At 37.9% G+C, this 26,618-nt stretch overlaps 1 protein-coding gene across 1 annotated transcript in view; it reads left to right on the forward strand.

Moving 5' to 3' along the window:
• Positions 1-23,264, forward strand: part of LOC123563678 (uncharacterized) — a 39,459-nt gene extending 16,195 nt beyond the window's left edge. The window contains exons 4-10 of the mRNA XM_053534640.1: positions 3,203-3,325; positions 7,217-7,469; positions 11,580-11,903; positions 12,511-12,666; positions 16,878-16,953; positions 21,584-21,633; positions 22,193-23,264. Coding sequence (XP_053390615.1) covers positions 3,203-3,325; positions 7,217-7,469; positions 11,580-11,903; positions 12,511-12,666; positions 16,878-16,953; positions 21,584-21,633; positions 22,193-22,294 — 1,084 coding nt within the window. The 3' untranslated portion in view covers positions 22,295-23,264. The remainder of the gene's footprint in view (positions 1-3,202; positions 3,326-7,216; positions 7,470-11,579; positions 11,904-12,510; positions 12,667-16,877; positions 16,954-21,583; positions 21,634-22,192) is intronic.
• The last annotated feature ends 3,354 nt before the right edge of the window (positions 23,265-26,618 follow it).

Raw genomic sequence — 26,618 nt, forward strand, 5'->3', positions numbered from 1 at the left:
CACATGAATCATGCATGGTGATCCCAGTATGGCAGACACTTGAATAATGCATGGTGATCCCAGAATGCCAGTATGGCAGACACATGAATTATGCACGGTGATCCCGGAATGCCAGTATGGCAGACACATGAATCATGCATGGTGATCCCAGTATTGCAGACACATGAATCATGCATGGTGATCCCAGTATGGCAGACACTTGAATCATGCATGGTGATCCCAGAATGCCAGTATGGCAGACACTTGAATCATGCATGGTGATCCCAGAATGCCAGTATGGCAGACACTTGAATCATGCATGGTGATCCCAGAATGCCAGTATGGCAGACACATGAATCATGCACAGTGATCCCAGAATGCCAGTATGGCAGACACATGAATCATGCACGTTGATCCCAGAATGCCAGTATGGCAGACAGATGAATCATGCACGGTGATCCCAGTATGGCAGACACATGAATCATGCATGGTGATCCCAGAATGCCAGTATGGCAGACACTTGAATCATGCACGGTGATCCCAGAATGCCAGTATGGCAGACACATGAATCATGCACAGTGATCACAGAATGCCAGTATGGCAAACATGAATCATGCACAGTGATCCCAGCATGCCAGTATGGCAGACACATGAATCATGCATGGTGATCCCTGAATGCCAGTATGGCAGACACATGAATCATGCACAGTGATCCCAGAATGCCAGTATGGCAACATGAATCATGCACGGTGATCCCAGCATGCCAGTATGGCAGACACATGAATTATGCACGGTGATCCCTGAATGCCAGTATGGCAGACACATGAATCATGCACAGTGATCCCAGAATGCCAGTATGGCAAACATGAATCATGCACGGTGATCCCAGAATGCCAGTATGGCAAACATGAATCATGCACGGTGATCCCAGCATGCCAGTATGGCAGACACATGAATTATGCACGGTGATCCCTGAATGCCAGTATGGCAGACACATGAATCATGCACAGTGATCCCAGAATGCCAGTATGGCAAACATGAATCATGCACGGTGATCCCAGAATGCCAGTATGGCAAACATGAATCATGCACGGTGATCCCAGCATGCCAGTATGGCAGACACATGAATTATGCACGGTGATCCCAGAATGCCAGTATGGCAGACACTTGAATCATGCACGGTGATCCCAGAATGCCAGTATGGCAGACACATGAATCATGCACAGTGATCCCAGAATGCCAGTATGGCAAACATGAATCATGCACGGTGATCCCAGCATGCCAGTATGGCAGACATATGAATTATGCACGGTGATCCCTGAATGCCAGTATGGCAGACACATGAATCATGCACAGTGATCCCAGAATGCCAGTATGGCAAACATGAATCATGCACGGTGATCCCAGCATGCCAGTATGGCAGACACATGAATTATGCATGGTGATCCCAGAATGCCAGTATGGCAGACAAATGAATCATGCACAGTGATCCCAGCATGCCAGACACATGAATCATGCATGGTGATCCCAGAATGCCAGTATTGCAGACACTTGATGGTGATCTCAGAATGCCAGTATTGCAGACACATGAATCATGCATGGTGATCCCAGTATGGCAGACACATGAATCATGCATGGTGATTCCAGTATTGCAGACACATGAATCATGCACGGTGATCCCAGAGTGCCAGTATGGCAGACACATGAAACATGCACGGTGATCCATGAATGCCCGTATGGCAGACACATGAATCATGCACAGTGATACCTGAATGCCAGTATGGCAGACGCATGAATAATGCATGGTGATCCCTGAATGCCAGTATGGCAGACACATGATGGTGATCTCAGAATGCCAGTATGGCAGACACATGAAACATATATGGTGATCCCAGAATGCCAGTATGGCAGACACATGATGGTGACCCTGAATGCCAGTATGGCAGACACATGAATCATGCACGGTGATCCCTGAATGCCCATATGGCAGACACATGAATCATGCACGGTGAACTCAGAATGCAAGTATGGCAGACGCATGAATCATGCATGGTGATCCCAGAATGCCAGTATGGCAGACGCATGAAACATGCACGGTGATCCCAGAATGCCAGTATGGCAGACGCATGAATCATGCATGGTGATCCCAGAATGCCAGTATTGCAGACACATGAATCATGCACGGTGATCCCTGAATGCCAGTATGGCAGAAACATGAATCATGCACGGTGATCCCAGAATGCCAGTATGGCAGACACATGAATCATGCACGTTGATCCCAGAATGCCAGCATGGTGATCCCAGAATGCCAGTATGGCAGACGCATGAATCATGCACGGTGATCCCTGAATGCCAGTATGGCAGACACATGAATCATGCACGGTGATCCCAGAATGCCAGCATGGCAGACACATGAAACATACACGGTGATCCCAGAATGCCAGCATGGCAGACACATGAGTCATGCACGGTGATCCCAGAATGCCAGTATGGCAGATACATGATGGTGATCCCAGAATGCCAGTATGGCAGACACATGAAACATACATGGTGATCCCAGAATGCCAGTATGGCAGACACATGCATGGTGATCCCAGAATGCCAGTATGGCAGACGCATGAATCATGCATGGTGATCCCAGAATGCCAGTATGGCAGACGCATGAAACATGCATGGTGATCCCAGAATGCCAGTATGGCAGACACATGAAATATGCACGGTGATCCCAGAATGCCAGTATGGCAGAGACATGAATCACTCATGGTGATCCCAGAATGCCAGCATGGCAGACACATGAAACATGCATGGTGATCCCAGAATACCAGTATGGCAGACACATGAAACAAATCCCAGAATTCCAGTATGGCAGACACATGAATCATGCATGGAGTTTCCAGAATGCTGATACATAAGACACATACTTAACTTTCATGAAGTTCCCAGAAAGCTAATAGATAAGATACATATGGAACATTCCTGGAGCTCACAGAAAACCTTCAGGAAAGACTGTATGAAACATTGAAGGCATTCATCTTCTAAAATTAAGTGTATCTTTTATAGAGCTGAAAATACCATTAAACATTTTTACATGGATATGCAAGTACCATCTGTTGGAAAGGAGATTGTTTCAGTATCCACACATTGTGAATGATATGATGACAAAGGAGAAAATGTGTTCATAGTTTGTGTTCCAAGAGAAGATAACCCTGGTTTTACTTTTCAGAGGAGAGTGTTACCACTTACTAGATCATAATTGCAACACCTTCAGTTCTGAGGTAGCTCAGTTTCTCACTGGCAATGATATACCAGCAGTGATCACTGGACTTCCTGCAGAGGTCATGAGCACGTAAGTATTTGAAAATGTTTGTGCCATGTTATGCCCCCATCCCCATCACCACTCCTTTTTATATGCCCGTTTTGAAATTAACAGATGTATTATGTGATGTCGCATGTGTCTGTCTGTCATATTTCATGTCCGGGGCAAAACTTAATAACTATTCAAGGTATTGACTTTAAACTTGTCAAATTCGTAGATGACTTTGAGAACATATGCAGAGGACATGAACCAGTCTGTAGGTCAATGGTCAATGCCACAAATGGGGCTCAAAGGTCAATTTTGACCCTCATATTTCATGTCTGGAGCAAGACTTAATAACCACCCAAGGTATTGACTTTAAACTTGGCATATTGGTAGATGACCATGAGAAAATATGCTGAGCACATAAACCAGGTCGGTAGGTCAGCGGTCAAGGTCACAAATGGAGCTCAAAGGTCAAATTTGTCCTTCATATTTATTTTGTGTCTGGAGCAGAACTTAATAACCATTCAAGTTATTGACTTAAATCTTGGCATATAGATAGGTGGCAATGTGATGATGTGCAATGTGTGTGAACCAGGTATGTAGGTCACAGATTCAGTTCAAATCTGTCCTTTGTATTTTCTGTCCAGAGCACAATGAACTTCAGCACTTTTCAAGGTATTGACTTTAACAAAAAAAAAGCACTTTCAATTTCTTGTTTCTTAGTTTTTCATTACTGCGGCATACATTTGTACTACCATATGGTGGGTTATTTCTGTGGTAAAAGTATTCTGCGTTTTGGTCCCAAAAATTGTGTAAGAAATTTCTGCGTGTTTAATTTCTGCGTTTTCACGTAAAAGGAAGAGAAATTTCTGCGTTTTCGATACCAAGGAGGTAATTCCTCGCATGATCGGGCATCGTGAGAATGATGACGTATAAAAAAAAGCAATATACTAAATTACTGGTAACTGCTGTAAAGTAACTTTGCTTTTAATGAAGACATTGTAGGATATAATAACATGCCAATTGAAAAATACAAGTCCAACAACAATTGTACAAACTGCAACTGCAAACTACGATACATCGACATAACGGTTACACATGTATGAAGGTTAATAAAGTATAGTTTGGAAGATCATCATAAGAACAACTCAAGTGAAATTCACTCAGTTTATTTCAGTTACAAAACAAAAATGTTTTCTGAGGGATTAACAGTTAGGACTTCGATTGACCATCACACCTAATTATACCATTATCGGTAATTGTTAGATGACAACGGTAATTTCCAATTATTACCTCAGGTAAGATAGGTGAAACAACATTGGTGAAAAAAAGATTTTTTGCGTTTTAAATTTTTGCTGGATGAATATTCTGCTGGAAATATTTTTGCGCTTCTACCGAGAGACCACAGAAACGCAGAAATATTACCCCCGCAGAAATAACCCGCTATACAGTATATACCACAATCCCCTACCCACTGCCACATAAATTTTCATTCCCCTCCCCAAACATACCCTTCTCTGATGTGGAACTTCTAACGATATTACCCTGTTTTGTGGAGCTCTTGTTTGTATGGGAGAGAGTGTTTTTAGCTCACCTGTCACAAAGTGACAAGGTGAGCTTTTGTGATCGCGCGGCGTCCGTCGTCCGTGCGTGCGTGCGTCCGTCCGTAAACTTTTGCTTGTGACCACTCTAGAGGTCACATTTTTCATGGGATCTTTATGAAAGTTGGTCAGAATGTTCACCTTGATGATATCTAGGTCAAGTTCGAAACTGGGTCACGTGCCATCAAAAACTAGGGTCAGTAGGTCTAAAAATAGAAAAACCTTGTGACCTCTCTAGAGGCCATATATTTCACAAGATCTTCATGAAAATTGGTCAGAATGTTCACCTTGATGATATCTAGGTCAAGTTCGAAACTGGGTCACGTGGGGTCAAAAAACTGGTCAGTAGGTCTAAAAATAGAAAAACCTTGTGACTCTCTAGAGGCCATATTTTTCATGAGATCTTCATGAATATTGGTCAGATGTTCACCTTGATGATATCTAGGTCAAGTTCGAAACTGGGTCACGTGGGGTCAAAAACTAGGTCATTAGGTCTAAAAATAGAAAAACCTTTTGACCTCTCTAGAGGCCATATTTCTCAATGGATCTTCATGAAAATTGGTCAGAATGTTCACCTTGATGATATCTAGGTCAAGTTCGAAACTGGGTCACATGGGGGTAAAAACTAGGTCAGTAGATCTAAAAATAGAAAAACCTTGTGACCTCTCTAGAGGCCATATTTTTCATGAGATCTTCATGAATTTTGGTCAGAATGTTCACCTTGATGATATCTAGGTCAAGTTCGAAACTGGGTCATGTTGGATCAAAAACTAGGTCAGTAGGTCTAAAAATAGAAAAACCTTTTGACCTCTCTAGAGGCCATATTTCTCAATGGATCTTCATGAAAATTGGTCAGAATGTTCACCTTGATGATATCTAGGTCAAGTTTAAAAGTGGGTCACGTGCCTTCAAAAACTAGGTCATTAGGTCAAATAATAGAAAAAGCTTGTGACCTCTCTAGAGGCCATATGTTTCAATGGATCTTCATGAAAATTGGTCAGAATTTTTTATCTTGATGATATCTAGGTCACATGTGCTCAAAAACTAGGTCACTATTTCAAATAATAGAAATAACGACGTCATACTCAGTTCAACACTTGGTCATGTGGGGATAGGTGAGCGATTCAGGACCATCATGGTCCTCTTGTAAAAAAGAATAAATTATATAATCTAGAATATGCAATCATTTATATAGACAAGTATGCAGGGTTCTCACTAGCAATTTCAACTTGCAGTCCTGGGACTCCCAAAGCTGAAAAAGTTGCAGTCCCAACTACTGACTAGACCTGACAGACAGGCTTAAACTTTCATCAAAACACATGCCTCTATTGTACTGTCAAATTAAGTGTAGACCGACAGACATTTTTTAATCACAATTCTTCACCCAAATATTGTTAAGGTGAGATAAAAAGGTAAATGTAAAATAGGTAAAATGTAGTCAAAAATTAATGTATGACAAAATCACCTGTGAAATTATCAAGGTGGACAAAATCCCCCTTGCGAAAATACCAAGTTGGACAAAATCCCTTGTGATAATTTTTTTCTTTACCTATTTATTTCAGAATGGGAACGTATATAAACATACATTGAAAACATAAAATATATGAACAATTATACTTTCAGTCTAAAATATTTTAAGAATGCACAGTATGTCTATGATCAACATACTAATAAATGCTTCTTCAGTAACAATAAAAATAAACATCAGCGATTTTGCAGAAAAATAATCACGTTACTAAGACCGACATCAACAGCATCTTAAAATTACTAGGACATTCATAATTAAGCCTAATTGTCACTTTTTCTAAAAACATCTTGAAAACTGCCTGGTAATTAGTACATGAGAAAACAATCGAAGTTACTTCAAAAACCACGTAATCCGTCGTTAACAATTAGAAATTGTCACCTATGCAATCACGCCGACAATCACATGTATTCGAGATGATCATACATATGCCGCCTGTCTCGCGGTGTACTGGAAACGGGCAACGCTGATTGGCTATACGCAGCTATCGGTGACAAGCGAGTAACTCAGCCCACGTTTTGCTCTCGAGTCAAACCTTGTGTATTTGCAGGTTTACGTAATCAATTAATTTTCATTGTGTCTCACTGCGGAAACGTGCATCCGGGGACTCTCAAGCTGCAATAAACACTCGTATACCAGGACCAATTATGCGTACAGGGATGCCAATTTCGGCGTATGAGGCCACTAAATGTTAGATGTAGTGTTTAAATGAACTTACATTCGTAGCAGTATTTAGGCATGTTTTATGCATGTACATTTGACAATTTGAATTTACGATTATGTATATTATATATGATTTGCTTTTTGCAGTCCATTTGGTCAAATGATAAGGCCATTTATTGATGCTATGTCAGTTCAGCCAACTGGAGGTCATGCTGTGTTTTCTGATACACCATCCTCACAGTCAAACACAAAAGCTCCGCCCACAACGAGTCAGCCAAGCAGCACAGCTCCACCTCCATCTAGCCAACCCAGCCAATCACAGAATCCTAACAGTTCACAGACCACAAGGAAAGAAGCACAACATGACAAGGAGAAGAGTAAACCATTTGTATATGCTACGGTAAACATCATACCTTTATCTTTGATAAATAAAAAATGTAATCTTCACTTTGGGAGTTCATTATTGTTTTTTTTTTTTTTTTTAAGATTGAGAAAAATGCTTCGTTTCTAAGTTTATAACTGCATTTACTATGGATTTAACTAAAATGAAAAGCAGAAAAATTATCATGAAGTCAGAAGAGTTTCTTAAAGCTTTGGTTTTGGGTCATAACAGTAGTTTAATTGAAGGAGTTATTGTAAAAGCAGTGTTGTATGTTCCGATGAATTTGATATAAAAGAATAAGAATTCAACACACAGTTTTCCTGTGAATCAAGCATGTCCTGGCGAGGTATGTGATCTTGACAGTTTGACTGCAAACTGTGTGTCTTATAAAAAGTCATTCATACTGCACGTCTTATTCATGTATTGGAGTTGTAAATTACTCAGGAGGAAGTAGACAGGGTACTAGTACACAGTATAGGAAACTGATTGTTGTTGCATATGAAACTAAAATATTGAGAAAGAAAGGCAGTAAACCCAACAGACAACGTTTTTTTTAATTTCCTTATGTTGATATATAAAGATATATAATTGTTAAATAGTTTTCAAGAGCTTTTATTTAATTTTTATGCCCCCGAAGGGAGGCATATAGTTTTTGAACCGTCTGTCCGTCCGTCGGTCTGTCGGTCCGTCAGTCTGTCGGTCTGTCAGTCTGTCCGCAATTTTCGTGTCCGGTCCATATCTTTGTCATCAATGGATGGATTTTCAAATAACTTGGCATGAATGTGTACCACAGTAAGACGACGTGTCACGCGCAAGACCCAGGTCCGTAGCTCAAAGGTCAAGGTCACACTTAGACATTAAAGGATAGTGCCCGGTCCATATCTTTGTCATCGATGGATGGATTTTCAAATAACTTGGCATGAATGTGTACCACAGTAAGACGACATGTTGCGCGCAAGACCCAGGTCCGTAGCTCAAAGGTCAAGGTCACACTTAGACGTTAAAGGTCATTTTTCATGATAGTGCATTGATGGGCGTGTCCGGTCCATATCTTTGTCATTCATGCATGGATTTTAAAATAACTACGCATGAATGTGTGACACAGTAAGACGACGTGTCGCGCGCAAGACCCAGCTCCGTAGGTCAAAGGTCCTAAACTCTAATATCGGCCATAACTATTCATTCAAAGTGCCATCGGGGCCATGTGTCATCCTATGGAGACAGCTCTTGTTTTTAGCTCGACTATTCGAAGAATAGTCTAGCTATTCTACTCACCCTGGCGTCGGCGTCTGCGTCGGCGTCACACCTTGGTTAAGTTTTTGCATGCAAGTACATACAGCCATCAATTAAAGGCATATAGCTTTGAAACTTATTTTTTCTTTTTCTAGGTCAATTACCAACCTCTCTGGGTCAAGTCCCATAACTCTGACATGTATTTTGAGCAAATTATGCCCCCTTTTGGACTTAGAAAATTTTGGTTAAAGTTTTACATGCAAGTTACTATCTCCAAAACTAATGCAGATATTGATTTGAAACTTCACATGTGTCTTTGGATTATTAACTAGTTGATAGCAGCAAGTCCATAACTCTGACCTTCATTTTGGCAAATTATGCCCCTTTGGACTTAGAAAATTCTGGTTTAAAGTTTTGCGTGCAAGTAATACAGCTATTTCTAAAGGGCATATAGATTTGAAACTTATTTTTTCTTTTCTAGATCAATTTCAACTCCACTGGATCAAGTCCCATAACTCTGCATGTATTTTGGGCAAATTATGCCCCCTTTTGGACTTAGAAAATTCTGGTTGAAGTTTTACATGCAAGTTACTATCTCCAAAACTAATGCAGATATTGATTTGAAACTTCACATGTGTCTTCGGGATTATAAAACTAGTTGATAGCAGCAAGTCCCATAACTCTGACCTTCATTTTGGCCAAATTATGCCCCCTTTTGGACTTAGAAAATTCTGGTTAAAGTTTTGCGTGCAAGTACATACAGCTATTTCTAAAAGGCATATAGATTTGAAACTTATTTTTTCTTTTTCTAGATCAATTACCAACCTCACTGGATCAAGTCCCATAACTCTGGCATGTATTTTGGGCAAATTATGCCCCCTTTTGGACTTAGAAAATTCTTGTTAAAGTTTTGCGTGCAAGTACCGTATAACTCCGTATTAACACCCCCCCTCTAATTACCCCCCCCCCCACGTTTTTTGGGGAAAATAAAAAAATCTTAACTCCAAAAATTGGTCCTAGATCCAACACAATAATATCCAGATAACAACAATTCCATAACAATACAAATGAATTTCAAAAAAAAAACCACACTTTATTAACTTTGTATCAACTTTTAAACACGTCAACAGGCATGGCACAAATAAATCTACTGTGTGTATTAAAGTACTGAATATGCCACGCTATAAACGCTACAGTATTGATCGAATTTAACTCGGATGATGTCACCTGAGCGCGCGACTTTACACAGATTCCCAGTACGATTACGTATTGGGTTATGTCAGTGCATGAATTGGGATGAACAGGGGGGCGTTTATACAAGTTACTGACATTGTTCGGATCAAATTTTTTGTAAAATGCATCGCCCCCGGGGGCGTTTAAACGGAGTTATACGGTACATACAGCTATTTCTAAAAGGCATATAGATTTGAAACTTATTTTTTCCTTTTCTAGATCAATTACCAACCTCACTGGATCAAGTCCCATAACTCTGGCATGTATTTTGGGCAAATTATGCCCCCTTTTGGACTTTGAAAATTCTGGTTCAAGTTTTACATGCAAGTTTCTATCTCCAAAACTAATGCAGATATTGAATTGAAACTTCCCATGTGCCTTCGAGGTTATAAAACTAGTTAAGAGCAGCAAGTCCCATAACTGATATGCATTTTGGTCAAATTATTCCCCCTTTTGAACTTAAAACTCTTTTGATATTTAACCTTTTTGGGTAATATTTTCCTGCTTCTGGGACAATATTTCGAATAGTCGAGCTTGGCTGTCTTACGGACAGCTCTTGTTTAAATATAAAACCACAAACTTAAGGATTTATTTTCTGGTTTTAACATTGTAATAGTTTCAGTGAAGTAATGAAGATTTCCAAGTGTTAAACTTGTCAACAATTACAGATTCAAACTATAGAAATTATTAGGCCTTAAATGAAAGGTTTTCCATTTAAGGTTACCTGCATATAGATAATGGTTACCAATCCTACTTATTTTTCATTTTCTGGTCTTAAGTTTTCCTTGGCAACTATGTCTGGGGCATGTGTGGCTGAATGGTTAAGGTTGTTAACTTCAGACGGCTTATGGAAGATGTTACACCCAACAAAAACAAAGCAACAATTTCTACAAAAGTTATAGCAAAATTTCAGCATTGTTGTTTTGAAAATCTACAGAAAAAGTATTTTAAGCAAATTTGAAACCTGTACAATTAAAGAGATTGCTTCCAACAAACACATTTTCCTATGTGCACTATTTAGCAAATTTGGAGGATTAACCAAAGAAAAATATTTATTTTGGGGCATTATTCTCTGCATAAAAGCATAAGGGATAGTACTGGCATTGTCCACCTGTCTTAAATTTGAAGCTATGTTTTAATCATGGTTAGTCAAATTGATTTGATGTTTTATTTAGTTGGATTGTTTATATTCTATCATAGCTGCAAGGGTTATGAAAATCAACGTAGTATGATTAGAATTATTGCCCCTGAATGTTTAGAAGTTGTTTTTGTTTGCCGTGCCATGAGAAAACCAACATAGTGGGTTTGCGACCAGCATGGATCCAGACCATCCGCGCAGTCTGGTCAGGCTCCATGCTGTTCGCTTTTAAAGCCTGTTGGAATTGGATAAACTGTTAGCGAACAGCATGGATCCTGACCAGACTGCGCAGATGCGCAGGCTGGTCTGGATCCATGCTGGTCGCAAAGCCACTATGTTGGTTTTCCCATGGCGCAGCTCAAATTATGATTATGTAGTTGCCAAAGGGTATAAATACATTGGGCTGTTTAAAGTGTGTGGACGCCAAGGCTACAAATTACTAACTAGCTACCATTTGCTGTTTGTGCTGACATAAAAATGAAATTACATGAAAAGATCTGTGATTGATTTCTATTTTATTGCAGGAAATCGGAAGTCCTTCTTATTGGTGTTCATCTGAGTTAGGTCTTTCATCTGCTGTTCAAGGTCATTTTAAAGAAATTTACGAGTTTCTGTCACAAGCAGACGACAGTTGGAGTCTTGGTCGTGATCACATGACGATGCTATGTAGACTGGTTCTAGGTCATGATAAAGGATGTGAGATATATGCACTTCAGTTGCTGTGTAGACTGGTTTTAAAAGAGGATATTGTCCAGCTGATCTCTCATGATCAAAAATCAAAGTTTCCAGATATTCTTGATCATTTTGAAAACTTCACAGAACAAATAAAGATTAGTTTAATAAGAATGGTAAGTTTTAGATTGTCTCCCTCACGACTATATTTATCAGATGTGTCTATTGTCATCTTGTTTCAGGCTGTTTAAGTAAGGTGAGGTGCATAATATTTTTTTCAACAGATGGTTATACCAGTAAAGTGGGATATATTTTTATTTAGTCAGGTTACAAATACAAGGCATGAAGTATTGGTGTTTTTTTTTTTTTCGAGGAATGTCTTTAGGGAACAGTATAACTTAAATGTATCATTCAAGTAGTAACATTTATAAATCAAATTATACCTATAATACCCCCAGATACAATGTATGTGGTGGCTATTTTGGAGGCACATATCTGTTTGTTGATCCTTCCATCTGTCCATCATATGTACTCTATATCATCTTAACTGCTGTGAAGATTTTTAGTAGCATCAGTTGTTAACATTCTCAAGATGACATGCAGATTGCACAAGCCAGGTCACTGGGTTCAAGATCAAGGTCACACTCTAAAGTCAAAGGTCATGATCGCAACATTTTTAATGTCCAAGCACCATCTACTTTTCTGTAATGGTTTTACTAATAAGTATAAAGCCATTTTTCAGCACTATAGCATTACAACTGAGTGACAAATTTTCCATTTCAGTTAACAAATTGTTGCAGCCTGGTATCAGGACATTCATTATTACATGATAAATATCGACAGAGGACCAACAATATTTGTGTATCTGGTTTGCTGTCAGATAATGAGGAGATGACAAAACCAGCAATAGCCCTCAGTTATAACCTCAGTTGTAGAAAGGTAAAAAAATTTTATGTTTATGTATAGGGCGGCTTGACACATAAAGTATGTGCTCTTTTAAATGTATATATCTCAGTTTGTTTATCTTATCTGCTGTCAGGTAAAGATGGCCCTTACTTATAATCTCAGCTGAACCTCTGTGATATTTGGGTGCAAAAATTTGACCATTTCAGCAATTACGGTTAGTTATAACCTCAGTTGTAGAAGGGTTTTGTGTCTCTGCATTTCTACATTGTCTACTGACAGATAATGATTTAGTCCTTCAGGGTGAGCTACAACAACAAAAATTTGCAACCATAGTTGTAGAAAGGTTTGTGTCTATGTCAATGCTTTTTTAGCTCGACTATTCAAAGAAAAGTAGAGCTATTGGACTCACCCATGCGTCGGCGTCCGCATCCACATCCGCGTCGGCTTCCTGATTTGGTTAAGGTTTTGTATGTAAGCTGGTATCTCAGTAACAACTTGTTGGAATGGATTGAAACTTCACACACTTATTCACTGTGATAAACTGACCTACATTGCACAGGTTTCATAACTCTATTTTGCTTTTTTACAAAATTATGCCCCTTTTTCAACTTAAAAATTCTTGGTTAAGGTTTTGTATGTAAGCTGGTATCTCAATAACCACTTGAGGGAATGGATTGAAACTTCACACACTTATCCACTGTGATAAACTGACCTACATTGCACAGGTTCCATAACTTTGTTTTGCTTTTTTACAAAATTATGCCCCTTTTTCGACTTAGAAATTCTTGGTTAAGGTTTTGTATGTAAGCTGGTATCTCAATAACCACTTGAGGGAATGGATTGAAACTTCACACACTTATTCACTGTGATAAACTGACCTACATTGCACAGGTTTCATAACTCTATTTTGCTTTTTAACAAAATTATGCCCCTTTTTCAACTTAGAAATTCTTGGTTAAGGTTTTGTATGTAAGCTGGTATCTCAATAACCACTTGAGGGAATGGATTGAAACTTCACACACTTATTCACTGTGATAAACTGACCTACATTGCACAGGTTCCATAACTCTGTTTTGCTTTTTTACAAAATTATGCCCCTTTTTCGACTTAGAAATTCTTGGTTAAGGTTTTGTATGTAAGCTGGTATCTCAGTAACCACTTGTGGGAATAGATTGAAACTTCACACACTTATTCACTGTGATAAACTGACCTACATTGCACAGGTTTCGTAACTCTGTTTTGCTTTTTTACAAAATTATGCCCCTTTTTGACTTAGAAATTCTTGGTTAAGGTTTTGTATGTAAGCTGGTATCTCAGTACCCACCAATGGGAATGGATTGAAACTTCACACACTTGTTAACTGTCATGATCTGACATGCACTGTGCAGGTCCCATAACTCTAGTTTGCATTTTTTTCAAAATTATGCCCCTTTTTCTGACTGCAGTTTTTGGTTAAGTTTTTGTATGTAAGCTGGTATCTTAGTATCCACTAATGGGAATGGATTGAAACTTCACACACTTGTTTACTGTCATGTTCTGACATGCACTGTGCAGGTCCCATAACTCTACTTTGCATTTTTTCAAAATTATGCCCCTTTTTCTGACTTGGCAGTTTTTGGTTAAGTTTTTGTATGTAAGCTAGTATCTTAGTATCCACTAATGGGAATGGATTGAAACTTCACACACTTGTTTACTGTCATGATCTGACATGCACTGTGTAGGTCCCATAACTCTACTTTGCATTTTTTTTTTAAATTATGCCCCTTTTTTGATTTAGCAGTTTTTGGTTAAGGTTTTGTATGTAAGCTGGTATTTCAGTATTCACTAATGGGAAAAGATTGAAACTTCACACACTAGTTCACTGTTATGAGCTGATAAGCACTGTGCAGGTTCCATAACCCTGTTTCCCATTTTTACAAAATTATGCCCCTTTTTCAACTTCTGTATTCATTCAATTTACAAGGCAGTTGAAAAGTCGAGCGTTGCTGTCCTCCGACAGCTCTTGTTCTAATTCACCTGAGAATGAAGTGCTCTGGGTAAGCTATTGTGATCACTCACTGTCCGTCTTTCCATCCATCTGCTTTTTGTCTGTCCATACTTTTCTGCAGATGTCATCTCCTCTGAAGCTACTAGTCAGAATTGCACCAAACTTAGTCAGTACCATTCTGGTATGGTACTCTATAAAGTTTGTTAAAATGTTTCAGCATTGCCACTTTTAATGTCTACCAGAGCTAAAAATGGAAAAACCTCTAAATGGTTTTCTTCTCAAGGGCCGTATGTTTGATCTTCCTCACACTTGGTTTGTAACATCCTGATTTTTATGCCCCCGAAGGGAGGCATATTAGTTTTCAACTGTCCGTCTGTTAGTTCGTTCGTTCATCACAACGTTAACTTTTTGCATGAAGGCACTTTACTCGCGAACCACTGCACCCAGGACCTTAAAACTTCACGTGCTGATAGTACTTATTGAGTACACAACCCTTACTGACTTTGGGGTCAAAGGTCAAGGTCACAGGGGCCAACGTTAACTTTTTGCATGAAGGCCTTTTACTCGCGAACCACTGCACCCAGGACCTTCAAACTTCACGTTCTGCTAGTACTTATTGAGTACACCACCCTTACTGACTTTGGGGTCACCAGGTGAAAGGTCAAGGTCACAAGCCAACGTTAACGTTTTGCATGAAGGCACTTTACTCGCGAACCACTGCACCCAGGACCTTCAAACTTCACATGCTGATAGTACTTATTGAGTACACCAACCCTACTGACTTTGGGATCACCAGGTGAAAGGTCAAGGTCACGGGCCAACGTTAAGTTTTTGCATGAAGGCACTTTACTCGCGAACCACTTCACCCAGGACCTTCAAACTTTACATGCTGATAGTACTTTTTGAGTACACCAATCCTACTGACTTTGGGGTCACCAGGTCAAAGGTCAAGGTCACAGGGGCCAACGTTAAGTTTTTGCATGAAGGCACTTTACTCGCGAACCACTTCACCCAGGACCTTCAAACTTCACATGCTGATAATACTTATTGAGTACACCAGCCCTACTGACTGGGGTCACCAGGTCAAAGGTCAAGGTGCTGCGGGGGCATTTGTCACCATTAGTGACAGCTGTTGTTTCTTACTTTTATACAAATTGAGGTGTTTGACTCCTTGTATGGGCTGCTAGAGCTAAAAATAGGAAGTCCTTTAAACAACTTCTTCACATGAGACACGAATTTTGTCAGTAGCATCATTATAGGTCCTCTCCCAGTTCAGTTCAAATAGGTGTGCTTGGCTGCTTTTAGGGGCAACTAGAGCTGAAATAGAAACCCTTTTTAATGACATCTTGTCATGAACTGCTTGATGGATTTTTGTCAGACTTGGTTGGTAGCATCATTTTAAGTCCTCTCCCAAATTTGCTCAGGGACCACTAGAGCTAAAAATAGAAGACATAACATTTGAAACAATTGAATCACAGTGTATTTGATAACCTTTTTGACTAGCTATGCTATCTTTTATTGAACCATTAAATGAACGTATCATCCTTTTATTAGTCTATGATCACTTCTGATTATTATGTCCCTATCGGAAGAAGAGGGAGTATGTTTTTATACTCATTGTCTTTCGGTTGGTTGGTTGGTTGGTTGGTTGGTTGTATGTCAGTAGGTAGACCATTTAGTTTCTGATCAGTAAGCAGAGTATACTTGTTGCTACAGTGTGCAATCTTCATAGAATGATTGCCAGTGGTCAGTATATGACCCAAGTTGTTTTTGGGGTCAGTAAGTCAATGGACAAGGTTACAATGACCTTGAAACCGAAAACCGTTTCTGTGCTGTATCTGTAGAGTACAGTCATTAAACTTGTTAGGATGATTGCCTGCTGTCAGCGAAAGTTCCTTATTGTTTTAGGTATCAGCAGGTCAAAGCCACAGTGACATTGAGACTGGGAAGTGTTTCCATATATTTTACAATGTATATTATTACATGACTCCTTATATAAATCACAAGTCCATAGTTTGTGCTATTGACCTACAAGCCATTCAGTAAATGTATATTATTATTAGATAAAACTGTTCAAATTTTTATGATGAATAGCAAATTTATTACTGCCACTATCATACAACTGAAATGAATTTGCAAAACAATGTGCTCTGTATTTAATTTGCACGCTATTTACAAGCTTTTGTTAAGGTTGGATTTTGGCCATGTTGTGTACAGAATACATGTATATCACACATTGATTCTTCATATATTGTAGTTATCAGAAGATTCAGAATTAGAAATAGGGAGCGCACTGTTAAATTGTATGGAGAAAGATCTGGATGAGCAAACAGGTATGTTACTGCTTTTACACTAGAACAAATCTTAATTATGTCTCCAACATGAAGTGGGGGAGACATATTGATTCAGTGCTGTTCGTCAGACTGTTTTTCTGTCCGTATGTTACAAAGTTTGTTCGTGCAATTCCTGTGACACCAACAAGCAGAATTACACAAAACTTCCCAAGAGTGATCATTGCCAACTAAGTTGTTCATATTGTCGCCATGTTTGGATGCACTGATTTTCAGTGGAGTTATGACCCCTGATTTGTCCTATTTTACCTTGTCCACGCAACTGCTATGATACCACTGGGAGGAATTAAAATTGACCATGGCCAAGCTTAGTTGTGCATATCATTGACTTGATTTTCAGTAAAGTTATGGCCATTGGTTCATCAAACTTTATGATGGTTTGGCCACTTTTTCTTTATAATAGTGTGGATTTCCACCAAACCTTACAGAAAAGATTAGTACCAAGTCATTGGCATGTTCTGGTTCATTGATTTTCAGGGGAATTATGGCCCTTTATTTGTCAAGTTTTATATTTTGATACTTTTCTTACACCATTGGGTAGATTTCCAACAAACCTTACTCCAGTTGTAAGTGCCAAGCCCAGTTATGTATATCACAGGCATGTTTCGGTTTAGTGATTTTCACCAGAAATATGGCCCTCAGGTTGTCATATTTTACAGAGTTTACACTAGTTGCTGTATACCATTAGACTGGATTTCACAAAACCTCACAAGTGTCATAACCCTCGATTTGTCCAGTTTTTAGCTCAACTGAGCCAAAGACTCATGTTGTGCTTTTGTGATCGCTCAGTGTCCATAGTCCGTCGTGCGTAGTGCTTCGTGTGTCTGTCAACAATTCCTAAAAAAGTCTTCTTGAAAACTACTGGGCAGAATTACACCAATCTCACAGGAATGGTCCTTGGGTGGTGCCCTTTCAAAATTGTTCAAAGAATCTAATTCCAAGCAACCAAAAGGAAAAACTTAAAAAATCTTCTTGTCCAAAACCACAGGGCAAAGGGCTTTGATATTTGGTATTTAGCATCATATAGTAGTTCTCTAGACTACCAAGATTATTCAAATTATTCCCCTAGGGTCAAATATGGCCCCGCCCCGGGGGTCACATGGTTAATATAGACTTATATAGGAAAAAACTTCAAAAATCTTCTTGTCTGAAACCACAAGACGTAGGCCTTTGATATTTGGTATGTAGCATTGCCTTATGGTCCTCTACTAAGATTGTTCAAATTATGTCCCTAGGGTGAAAAGAGGCCCTGCCCCGGGGGATACCAAGTTTTACATAGACTTATATAGGAAAAACTTTAAAAATCTTTTTGTCTGAAACTGCAAGGCCTAGGCTTTTGATATTTGGTATGTAGCATTGCTAAGTGGTCCTTTACCAAGATTATTTAAAATTATGCTCCTGAGATGAAAAGAGGCCCCACCCAGGGGGTCCCAAGTTTAACATAGAGATATATAGGGAAACAAGAGGGCCATAATGGCCCTATATCGCTCACCTGTTATCATTGCACTTAAGGACAAGAAGGTCAAAAAATCATAATCAAGATCAATCAAAAGAATCAGGAGAAAATATAGTTGAAATTTTCTTAAAGGTACAGATATGTCAAAATACACCTAAAAATTGGAGGTACCATCCATGTATGTTGTACCACAGAAAAGTGGTCTCGGCTTTTCCCTACGGCTAATAATAAAAAAGTTACTAAATAAGCTATTTATAGTAACATAAAAGGGAAGTAATTAAAAAAATTTATTGTAAGTGAACAGAAGAAGGATCTGCCAAATAAAAACAAGAGCACTGCAATGCAACGCAAATGCAGAGCAGTATACACACAAAAAGTCGCGTGACCTTGACCTTGAAGTGAGCCATCCGAAACATGCGCTGTGCACATCGTTTCAATGAGTTGAACATTTGTGTCAGGTTTCTTTGAAATCCTTCCAGGGGTTCAAAAGTTACAGAGCGGAAGGGAAATTGCTAACCAACAGACAGACAGACGGACACCGAGGCGATAACATGATACGTCCCTTCGGGCATATAAAAAGGAATCGAGATCTTATGGTGATACAAGTTGTGGGCAAGTTTGGTTAAAATCAAATCATAAATGAAGCTGCTATTGTGCAGACAAGGTCAAAATAGCTAATTCTGGCCTTTTCAGGGGCCATAACTCTGAACCCAAATTATGGGATATGGCCGGTTCAAGAAAGGAACCAAGATCTTATGGTGACACAAGTTTTGTGCAAGTTTGATTAAATTCAAATCATAAATGAAGCTGCTATTGTGCAGACAAGGTCAAAATAGCTAATTCTGGCCATAACTCTGCAACCCATAAAGGAATCTGGCCAGTTCAAGAAAGGAACCAAGATCTTGTGGTGATACAAGTTGTGTGCAAGTTTGGTTAAAATAAAATCATAAATGAAGCTGCTATTGTGCAGACAAGGTCAAAATAGCTAACTTTGGCCCTTTCAGGGGCCATAACTCTGAAACCCATTATGGGATCTGGCCGGTTCAAGAAAGGAACCGAGATCTTATGGTGACACAAGTTTTGTGCAAGTTTGATTAAATTCAAATCATAAATGAAGCTGCTATTGTGCAGACAAGGTCAAAATAGCTAATTCTGGCCCTATCAGGGGCCATAACTCTGGAACCCATAATGGAATCTGGCCAGTTCAAGAAAGGAACCAAGATCTTGTGGTGATATAAGTTGTGTGCAAGTTTGGTTAAAATCAAATCATAAATGAAGCTGCTATTGTGCAGACAAAGTCAAAATAGCTAATTTTGGCCCTTTCAGGGGCCATAACTCTGAAACCCATTATGGGATCTTGCCTGTTTAAGAAAGGAACCGAGATCTTATGGTGACCCAAGTTTTGTGCAAGTTTGATTAACTTCAAATCATAAATGAAGCTGCTATTGTGCAGACAAGGTCAAAATAGCTAATTCTGGCCCTTTCAGGGGCCATCACTCTGGAACCCATAATGGGATCTGGCCAGTTCAAGAAAGGAACCAAGATCTTATGGTGATACAAGTTGTGTGCAAGTTTGTTTAGAATAAAATCATAAATGAAACCACTATCATGCAGACAAGAAATTGTGGATGGACGAAGGGCGATCACAAAAGCTCACCCTGTCTCTACGTGACAGGTGAGCTAAAAAAACTTTAAAAATCTTCTTGCCTGAAACTGTAAGGTCAAGGCTTTTGATATTTGGTATGTTGCATTGCCTAGTGGGCCTCTACCATAATTGTTCAAATTATGCCCCTGGGGTGAAAAGAGGCCCTGCCCCGGGGGTACCAAGTTTTACATAGACTTACATAGGAAATTTTTTTTAAAATCTTGTCTGAAAGTTTAAGGCTTAAGCCTTTGATATTTGGTATGTAGCATTGCTTAGTGGTTCTCTAACAAGATTGTTCAAATTATGCCCCTGGGGTGAAAAGAGGTCCCGCCCCGGGGGTCACTTGTATATGAGTTATATAGAAAAATATACTTCAGAAATTATCTGATCATATTTCCTAGACTGTTTAATTATAATTACCTGATGACCGCAAGTAATTATGGGCCACTTGACTGTTACCTTGACCTAATGACCTACGTTTTTGTTTTTTAAATTACGACCTTGAAATTTGGATGACATATACAGTTTTGCACACCGATCTTAACAGCATAGAAATTTGGACCACTTCAATAACTTTCGATAAAGATTTCAATACTCACCTTTAATGTTCTTATTGTGACCTACTGACCTACTTTCTTGTATTTGAAGCTACAGCAAAATGATTTGGACCACATGTATAATGTTTGATACAGATTTCAATACTCATCTTGAATAGTCTTTATCATGACCTACTGACCTACTTTCTTTGAAGATACAGCATAGAAATTTTGACCACTTGTAGAACTTTTGATACAGATTTCAATACTCATCTTAAATGTTATTAACCCTGACCTACTGACCTACTTTCTTGTTTTTGAAGCTACAGGAAAGAGATTTGGACCACCTGTAAATTTTTTAACAGATTTCAGTACTTATCTTGAAGAATCTTTACCATGACCTTTTTTGTTTGTTTTTGAAGCTTTAGCAAAGAAATTTGTTCAAGCAAGCAGTTAAACACAGGTGAGCGATATAGGGCCATCATGGCCCTCTTGTTTCTATATCTGAGCTTCTTCTTCCTACTACAGGTTACACTACCAATCCTAGCAGTGTATATTGTTGTAATGTTATGGTTCAGTGATTTTCCTCGGAGTTATGGCCCTTAATTTGTTGCATTTTACAATTTCTGAGGGTTATGTGGTGGGAGACATACGTTTCTCGTGAAAAGCAATTTCTAAATATCACTGCTGTTGTTAACTCATGTTCACAGTTACCAGTAGCAGTATTGTAAAATTATTTCTACCTGTAATTTGAAACCAGTCACAGCCAGAATTTCACTTCTGAAACTCGGAATATATAAATAATTAGTTAACATAATATTCATATCAAAACATCATTAACAGATGTCCTTATTAAAACGTCTTTATGCTTTAACAGAAATAGAAGACATTGCAAATGGTCTTTGACAAGAGTTTCACTTCTTAAATATAGTCTGAAATACTACACATATAAAACAATATTGTTTTTCACTTCAGCGTTCCATCTGTTGACAGCAGTTCTGCACATGATGGAGTCTAATGAACAGGTTAGTGGACTTGTGACCGAAAACAAAAACAACAAAATTTGTTTGACTCAAAACATACAAATCTTGAACAACTGATTATTTTTGTCTCAACAAAAAGTTGTTTAAAGCACCTTTATTCAAATGTGACCATTTTTATTTGTTGATCAATTCTGTTTTTGCAGAGATACTAATCCTGGGCCTTTATTTTTTTGATTGTTCGTTTTACGAACTGTGGAATTGACAAAGTGTTGTAGGAGGAGGGAATAAAATCAAAAATAAAATTTCAAATCCCAATTTTATTTTACTGTAAGAAAGGAGTATAGAGTAAAAAATAATGAATAATGACAGAGGAGGAAATAAAAAAATAAATTGATAGAAATTCCACGACAGAAAAATAAAATTCCCCAATTTATTTTGTCGTAGGAGGGTTTGTAAAACAAAGAATAAAAAAATAAAGGCCTTGCAAGTTCATTTATACACTTGGCCAATCTTCTTAAGCTTTGCCAGTCTTCTGATATTTTGCCAGTTTTCTTACGCTTTGCCAGTCTTCTGATACTTCGCCAATCTTCTGTATTTCCAGGTAAAGGGTCTAGCAGGAGTTCTTGGTGTCAGTGTTGCCAGTTACAGAACAAAATCTGACAGAATAACTAAATTGTGCGATAATATATCTGTTCTGTTATGAAATTTTCAACTGGACAGTACCATCCTTGTTAAGACTGACAACAACATAATCTTCACGGAACATATGCGTACCAAAACAGATATATCTGTATTGAACTGAAGTGATGATTCAAGAGCAGTTACATGTTAAAATATTTTGGATGATTTATAAAATAACAAAACTGTTCACAGTTATTTGATAAAGAATTCTAAAAGTCTACACGACTCTGAAAATCAGTAAAATTTCAAGGTGTTTCTTGTCAATGTTTTCGTATAAATGTTGATATTGTTTTTGTATGTATTATATCTGCCTCTTGTTGACAGTAAGTGTGAGCATACATGTATCATTATTAAAGAAAAGCAGTCAAATTGAAGAAATTAAGCAATACTAGTACTTTATTAAATGTTGATTTACATGTACTAGTTTTAATATTTGTACAGCATCTTAAACAATTGAATATTTGAACCTTGGGGTCTGAGCAATGGTCAGGTTTGGACACATTTAGTAAAATAATAACAGAAATGCAAATGTCCTTGCCTGAAATAAAGACAGGAGGAGCATCTTGGCACTTTCTCCATAGTTGAAGAAGGACGAGCGTAATAACAAAATTTACTGCTGGGACAAAAAGGCAACAACCGTTCAGATACTGTTTCTTCTTAGTACACATGACAGACAGAAACTTGAGGAATGTGCTTGAGAAACTCTCTTTAAAACATTGCGAACAGCCAGACAGTGGCCAGTTACTGACTTGAAACAATTAAAATCAGGAACTAACTGTGATGAGATAAATTGACAGTATCTTATACGATATTCAGATCAACTGTGATAGATGTTTACTGAACACATTTTATATATTCATCAGAATTATCCTTTTTATGTTACCCATATTTACACACTTTTGTAAATGAATTATTTATTATATGGAGATTATAATTTCTGATTTACATTGAGTTATTTGCGAGATTTAGAGAAATAAAATTCCAAAAAGTTTTGCTCGATTTCATCTCAAACAACTCTTCCTCGCAAAATGTCCTCTATATCGAAAATGGAGAACAGACATCTCTTATAAAATGTCCTCTATGTCTAAAATGTCAAACAAACATACTGGTTGGTCAACGTGAAGTCATTTCATTTAAATGAGTCCCATCCAGAAATTTCACTCCTCCCCATCCAAGATTGTGGCTTTATATAGATAGAGAAGGAAAAAAAGTGATCTAGAGTGCCACCCCGCACTACTGATATATCAAAAAGTATTTGACCTAGATTCATCAAGCCTCACTTGATTGTTACTCGGTATGTGCAGTTGTTCACCTATTGTTTTAATTAGGATTTCATTCAGCCAGACCAGAGGCCATTGACGTAGTAACAATTATGCATACAATGACAGGGATTGGGAACGCGCATGTAGTTTGGTCTTAAGGTTTGCTTTTTATATCAATTTACAAGGGCATTTTTGTGTTTACATGCCATGCCTTCTGTTGCTATTGCATGTATTAGGAATCTCTTGGCGGGGATAACTTTTATTTACACAGACCTATGACTCTGGATCATGGGGGGTAGGTGTGCCCCAAGAAAACCGGTTTTAACTCCCCAGTGGTGGTTTTGCCACTGGCCGTTCCAAAAGAGGTTTCTCACTGTACTCCTTTATTTGATTGTTTTTGTCCTCTTGTGTTTGCTTTTGTATGTGCGTGTGTTTGTCTTATGCACTTACGTGTACTGTGGGTTGTGATTTGGGCATTTTTTGAACGTGGCTTTACCTGTTGGATATTCATGCTTATTTCTGCAGCCTCGGTGCCTTTTTTTGTAGGCTCTGATTAAAGTCACCTTTTTCTTGTTTATAGATTTTACGTCTTCTGGTTGTTGGAGTGAGTTTCTTGTTTGACAAAATCGTGCTGGATTTATTTTGCAAGAAAATTAATTGTTAACGAGATTTGATCTTGAGGATTACAACGCATAATTCTGTAATCTTAATTTGTTTTGAATTCATTTAAATAGTTTGGTTATTCCTGTTTCAAAGTGCATGCCAACTTTAATCAAAGCATATAAAAGTAAATATTTGACTCAGATTTTTACAGGTCTAGTTAGAATTTTTGCGAATGATGCATCAACTATACAGACGTGCTTTCCGATGATGACAAATCTTAAAACCCATATTTTGAAATTCTGGCTATTCCATTGTTTTATACAATTTTCTCTCTCATACCTCATTTTCAAGAATCATCCTAAAACTGACATAAAACTGAAGATTCAATTCAATTCAATTCAATTTATTACTCTCATTTCATGATACACATGATAATATGAGGCAAAATATAATATTGACATATAATATCAGTGAGGCTAAATATTTTACATTTAACATGGTTATACAAAGGGAGATGTTCCTTTCAACAGAATATATATAACCAAAAACATTTCATTTGTAGTAATGACAATAATGCCTGACAAAAAGTATACATATATCACCACTAGCATAAATCACTGTATTCAAAACATCACTCAAATATTTTAATAATTTCCTTAATAAACATACATAGCTTTCTATATTCAACATGACTGTGTAAATTGGTTGTCATTAATTTTTCAAATGATATGATATTAGGGTTCCTTATGTATTGTGGTTTGATAAATTTTTTTCTTGCAATATTTAATGCTGAACATTCTAAGAGATAATGAAACTCATCGCCAATATTTTGATTACATAATGTACATTTCCTTAATTCTAAAGGGATTCTATTCCAACAACCGGTTTCTATAGGCAGTCTGTGATTTCTTGTTCTGAATTTAACAATATACTTAAGATATTTTGTTTGTGTACTGATCAGATATTCTTCAAAACCAAATTTTGTTTTAAATATCCTATAATTTTTACAACTACTTGAAAAGAAGAGAAAAGTATGAGTCAAATATATTTTGAGAGAGATTTTTCCTCTTATATTTGCTTCCTGCAAAATAAGATCAAAATCACATTACTTCGATTTGTTTTATTCACCACTCGTACTAAAATTGAGATTTTCATCAACCGTCTGTCCCATTTTATTATACCATATTGTAAAACATTAAAACATTGCTTTAATTTACACCTTTGTGGCCGCCACAAAGTTAATAATATTTGGATACAAAGTGTGGTTGAATAATAAAATTGAATAAATCACTGAAAAATCATCCGACCGGAACATGAGGACAATATATATGTCAATCTCCTCTTGAGAGGACGCCTCCTATAGATTTTCATTTAATTTCAGCCAGAGGTTGCTGAAAATTACCCCGTATAAGGATGGCGCTATAGTATACTAATGTTGAATAATTAAAGGGTTATTACTCATTTTTCGCTGAATTCTAACACAGGATTCGTGCGAAATACTTCGGACAAGGGTAGCACTATAGTTTACTAACTTTAAATAATCAAAGGGCAATAACTCAGTAAAAATCATCCGGCTGGAACATGAAGAAAATATGCGCATTTCCTTTTGAGAGTGAAGCTTTCTATGAGGTCTCAATAAATTCAAACAATCTGTTGCTGAGGAATACTCCGCACAAAAAATTGTGATATAGTATGCTAATGTTGAATAATCAAAGGGCAATAACTCGGTGAAAAATAATCTGACTTGCACAAGAAGACAATATATGCATCAGTAACCACACTGGCCATAGCTTTATCAGATCAAGTGGTTCCAATGTTGTTTGAGCAGAACAGATTGTGAAATATGGCCGACTGTATAAATTTCCGGTCTTGTAAGTATGATTTAAAGGAATTTCTACCCGTTATATAACAAAATGAATGAAAATGATGGGTGCACCTGGAGCGCAAATGTCTCCGTTTCTTAGCACATGTATCCATTTAGCTGAGATTTGTGCCGTTTATTCAAACACTTGTGTACGGTCCGGCGGGGGAAGGAAATTTTTGTAAAGTTTCGACAATATCGCATCATATATAGTGCTTGTCGGGAACAAGTAATTGTTAAAACAATTCTTATCTAAAGGCTATCTCATTAAACAAAGCATGTCGATTTTCATAGAATTAAACGGGTTTGGCCGAAAACCTAACGCAACGCAGTTGCGAGTGGGCCGCTATGCAACGCAATCAAGTGCATACTGCTCTGTGTCTTACTTGCCGGGCCTTATCTCTCATATAAAATGTCGTCCATGATCTACGTTAATATCACATGTACCATTCTAATATGCTAGTCTCTGTTAAAACACTCTTACACTAGAATGACGTCACGTTAACGTGCGGAGACATCGAAGTTTTTGTTGCGACCAAGAAGTATAACCGCCTATCGTGCATGAATAGTGATAAAGCCCTCTTTTTGCTATAAATCATTTCTTAATTAATGCACACTTA

Source organism: Mercenaria mercenaria, chromosome 2 (assembly GCF_021730395.1).
Source record: "Mercenaria mercenaria strain notata chromosome 2, MADL_Memer_1, whole genome shotgun sequence".
Taxonomy (NCBI): domain Eukaryota; kingdom Metazoa; phylum Mollusca; class Bivalvia; order Venerida; family Veneridae; genus Mercenaria; species Mercenaria mercenaria.